The sequence below is a fragment of the Mugil cephalus genome, chromosome 1 (genome assembly GCF_022458985.1).
Source record: "Mugil cephalus isolate CIBA_MC_2020 chromosome 1, CIBA_Mcephalus_1.1, whole genome shotgun sequence".
NCBI classification, from domain to species: Eukaryota; Metazoa; Chordata; class Actinopteri; order Mugiliformes; family Mugilidae; genus Mugil; species Mugil cephalus.
In genome coordinates, this window is record NC_061770.1 from 26999166 (window position 1) to 27003500 (window position 4335).

General features: G+C 47.0%; 1 protein-coding gene across 2 annotated transcripts in view; it reads left to right on the plus strand.

Moving 5' to 3' along the window:
- The first annotated feature begins 397 nt into the window (after positions 1 to 397).
- hdac6 (histone deacetylase 6) overlaps positions 398 to 4335 on the plus strand; it is an 11177-nt gene continuing 7239 nt past the window's right edge. For both annotated transcript variants that reach the window (XR_007112897.1, XM_047585766.1), the window contains exons 1-10: positions 398 to 533; positions 1532 to 1602; positions 1933 to 2079; positions 2209 to 2294; positions 2401 to 2485; positions 2762 to 2802; positions 3468 to 3564; positions 3645 to 3742; positions 3833 to 3937; positions 4025 to 4093. Coding sequence is in view for 1 of the 2 variants with exons in the window: in XM_047585766.1 (XP_047441722.1) it covers positions 1543 to 1602; positions 1933 to 2079; positions 2209 to 2294; positions 2401 to 2485; positions 2762 to 2802; positions 3468 to 3564; positions 3645 to 3742; positions 3833 to 3937; positions 4025 to 4093 (788 nt within the window). In the remaining variant the exon portion in view is untranslated. The remainder of the gene's footprint in view (positions 534 to 1531; positions 1603 to 1932; positions 2080 to 2208; positions 2295 to 2400; positions 2486 to 2761; positions 2803 to 3467; positions 3565 to 3644; positions 3743 to 3832; positions 3938 to 4024; positions 4094 to 4335) is intronic.

The following is a 4335-nucleotide window of genomic DNA, read 5'->3' on the forward strand; positions in this document are numbered from 1 at the left end:
GACGAAGACGAAGGAGCTGGTGTGTGTGTTACCTGGTCAGACACAGGAGTTCTTTCAGCTCCAGACTGATCACATCACCACCATGACCCACAGAGACACAGGAAATCATTCGTCTGAACAACTCCTCAGTCTGAGGGTGTAGAACCCATGTTATTTATTTTATGTGCAATAATTCATGTTCACCTCATCTCTCAGGAGCTTTGGAGCTGCTGTAACCAAAAGTAATTTCCCCTTGGGATCAATAAAGTGATTCTGATTCTGACTCTGAAATAAACAAATAAAAATAATTACATTACAAAATTATTATTATTATTATTATTATTAAATTAATTGGTAAACAATAGATTTTTTTTTAAACCGTGACGTCACCATCGCGCCGCTCCGTCTCCATCGCCCTGCTCGGTGACGTCATGTGTGTGCGACAGTGATGGGGTATGCGCTGTAGGCGGCTGAGACTGAAACAAAAACAGGAAGCTTGTTCAGACCTGATCCAGATCCAGGGTTTGATCCGGAGAAGCGGAGTCGGGACTTCAGTGAGTCTCAGTCTGTTCGTTTCACTCTCAATGTTTCTCCGGCTCCAGCTCAACGAAGCTAACAGGCTAACAGGCTAGCAGGCTAACAGGCTAGCAGGCTAACGGCTGACACAGGGCTACACAGACCCAAGACCTCAGAAGACATGAGCCCAGATTACACTGATTTATGTTAAGACTTTTCATCTTTTAATGGGAGAAAAGTGTTATTTATTTGACGTGTGTTATTGTACCTGCAGCCAGCGGTAAAACAGAAATACAGATATAGGTACAGATGTAGGACTGAGTAAAATATAAGGCCCCCGGTCTAAAAAAATCCTCTTTGTTTTATAACATTAGTGATGATCTGAATTAATGTCAACCTGAACACATACTGACAGAAACAGATTATTACTTGAATAATATAAACCAGCTGTTTTTAGAGTAAGTATTCTCATATCAGCACGTCCTCGTGTGTTTCAGCCGTTACGGAGTGTGTGTGTGTGTGAGTGTGTGTGTGTGTGTGTGTGTGTGTGGGGTGTGTGTGTGTGTGTGTGTGTGTGTGTGTGGTGGGGGGGGGGGGGGGGGAACCAGAACCAGAACCAGAACCAGAGTCAGATTTTAGTGATAAAAAGTAATTAATGAAGTGAATAACATGTATTCCCGAGTCAGGTTCATGAGTGAAAGGAGCTGATTGGCTCCAATCAGACGCATCTAATCTGCATAATCTGCTGAGTGACGTCACTGAGTTTAACTGGTGGTGTTGTCACTGTTGGAAACTTACAAATATACAAAACTCAAAACAATGAATCAGTAAAAACAATCAAAAAGATCAGTTAGCTGTAGCATGTTAGCTGCTAGTTATAGCTTGTTATCTGCTAGCTGTAGCATGTTAGCTGCTAGCTGTAGCCTGTAAGCTGCTAGGTGTAGCATGTTAGCTGCTAGCTGTAGCATGTTAGCTCCTAGCTGTAGCATGTTAGCTCCTAGCTGCTAGGTGTGTTGCTCACGTCTTTGTCGTTCAGGTGGATCTGAGATGGAGTCTGGATCAGAACCTCCAGGAGGAGGAGTCAGAAGATCTGGTCCATCACCTCAGGTCAGTCACACACACACACACACACACACACACACAAACACAACACACAGTAACACACACACACGCACACACACACACACTAACACACACACACACACACAGTAACACACAGTAACACACACACACACAGTAACACACACACACACACACACACACACACACAGTAACAGTAACACACAGTAACACACAGTAACACTAACCCTGTTTGTGGGTGAATGATCCACCTTGTGACTGTTTCTGTCTCTGGACTTTGACCTCAGCTTGTTAAGAGCTGGAGACGCGTCGTCTTCTCCTTCTCCTGCGTCTGTATTTCATGCTGTTTGTGTCCAGGTGAAGAAGGAGGAGAGAGGAGCAAAGAAGGAGGAGAGAGAAGCAAAGAAGGAGAAGAGAGGAGGAGGCCGCCTGCAGGAGGTGAAGAGGAGAGGGAGGATGGAGAGGAGCAGAGAGGAGGAGCTGAGCGGCCGCCTGCAGACGCTGGTGAGTCGCTCCTCCTTTCATCCGCTTACAGTCTCTGTAGCTGCTAGCTGCTAGCTGTTAGCATATTAGCCGTAGCTCATTAGCTGTTACCTTGTTAGCTGCTAGCTGTTAGCATGTCCCTCTTCCCAGGACCTGTCCAGACGAGCGTCCGCCACAGGAACCGGACTCGTCTACTCTGAGATCTTCACTCACCACAGGAACCTATGGGAGCCCAGGTCGCCCCAGAACAGCCTCCCGTTACCATGACGATTCATTATTATTTAGCATTGATCGCTTTGCTGTGGAGCTTTATTCACAGCTTGTTGTCGTTGTCGTCATCAGTCACCCGGAGAGTCCAGACCGAGTGACGTCCATCATGGAGGAGCTGGAGAGACGAGATCTGCTGTGTCACTGCATCAGGGTGGAGGTGAGAGCGTCCACATGCTAACGCTGATGCTAGCGCTGATGCTAGCGCTGATGCTAGCGCTGATGCTAGCGGTTGTTAGGGTCACACTGAGCTCCGGTTGGAGATGAACCAAAGGATGAATGGACTCTTGACTTTTCACCTACACACTCGACTCATGTTCAGTTCGTCTCTGGTAGAATAATAATACGACGTAATAGACGTAAAATCAGGTCTGAGCTGGTTTTTACGTGTAATGTTTCATCAAGAAGAAAATTCCATCATGTTTTTGTGTTTCAGCCGAGAGAAGCTACAGAAGAAGAGCTGCTCCTGGTTCACACGTGAGTCGCCTCCGAACGCCGTCCGTCCCCGAGAGACACTCAGAGAGACACTATGAGACACTCTGAGACACTCTGAGACACTATGAGACACTCTGAGAGATGAGAGACACTATGAGACACGCTGAGAGATGAGAGACACTATGAGACACTATGAGACACTCTGAGAGATGAGAGACACTATGAGACACTCTGAGAGACTCTGAGAGACACTGAGAGACACTTTGAGAGACACTATGAGAGACACTATGAGACACTCTGAGAGATGAGAGACACTATGAGACACTCTGAGACAAACTATGAGACACTGCGAGACACTCTGAGACACTCTGAAACACTATGAGACACACTGAGACACTCTGAGACACACTGAGACACTCTGAGACACTCTGAGACACTATGAGACACACTGAGACACTCTGAGACACACTGAGACACTCTGAGACACTATGAGAGACACTCTGAAACACTATGAGACACACTGAGACACTCTGAGACACACTGAGACACTCTGAGACACTATGAGAGACACTCTGAAACACTATGAGACACACTGAGACACTCTGAGACACTATGAGACACTCTGAGAGATGAGAGACACTATGAGAGACTCTGAGACACTGAGAGACACTGTGAGAGACTCTGACATTTCCTTCGTGTCGCTGCAGGAAAGGTTACGTGGACGAGATGAGGTCGACTCAGACGATGACGCAGACAGAACTACAGACTCTGTCCAACAAATACGACTCAGTCTACGTCCACCCAGTAAGAACTGTCCCCTGTGAGTGAGCCTCAGACAGGTGAGTCCTCTAACAGGTGTGTGTCTGTGTGTGTGTGTGTGTCAGGAGTCCTTCCAGGTGTGCTTGTTGGGGGTGGGGTCAGTCCTCCAGCTGGTTGACCAGGTCATGACCTCTGACCTCAGGAATGGATTCGCTGTCATCAGGTAAAACAGCTGCTCATGGTGCGTTCAGGCGCTTCACTTATGTTGAAGACAGGAAGAAGCTGGTGGTAAATTATTACGCCCCCCCCCCAGACCTCCAGGTCATCATGCTCAGTCCAGTCAGTCCAACGGCTTCTGTCTCTTTAACAACGTGGCGGTTGCAGCTCGTTACTCTCAGACCAGACACTCGGTCAGCAGGTAAATACTCACACTCACGCCTTTTATTCTGAAAGTCTTTTCATTATTAGACAGGAAGTGACAGTTAATTAACGATGTGTGTGTCAGGGTGTTGATAGTGGACTGGGATGTTCATCACGGTCAGGGCATCCAGTACCTGTTCCAGGAGGATCCCAGGTAAACTGCTCTTCATCATCACCATCATCATCATCATCATTAACATCATCATCATCACCATCATCATCATCATCACCTTCATCCTCTGAGGAGATGGTTCCATGATGTGACGTGTAATTAATTAGTGTGTCTGTGTGTGTCTGTATGTGTGTGTGTGTGTGTGTGTGTGTGCGTGCGTGTTGTGTGTGTGTGTCTGTATGTGTGTGTGTGCGTGTGTGTGTGTGCGTGTTGTGTCTGTGTGT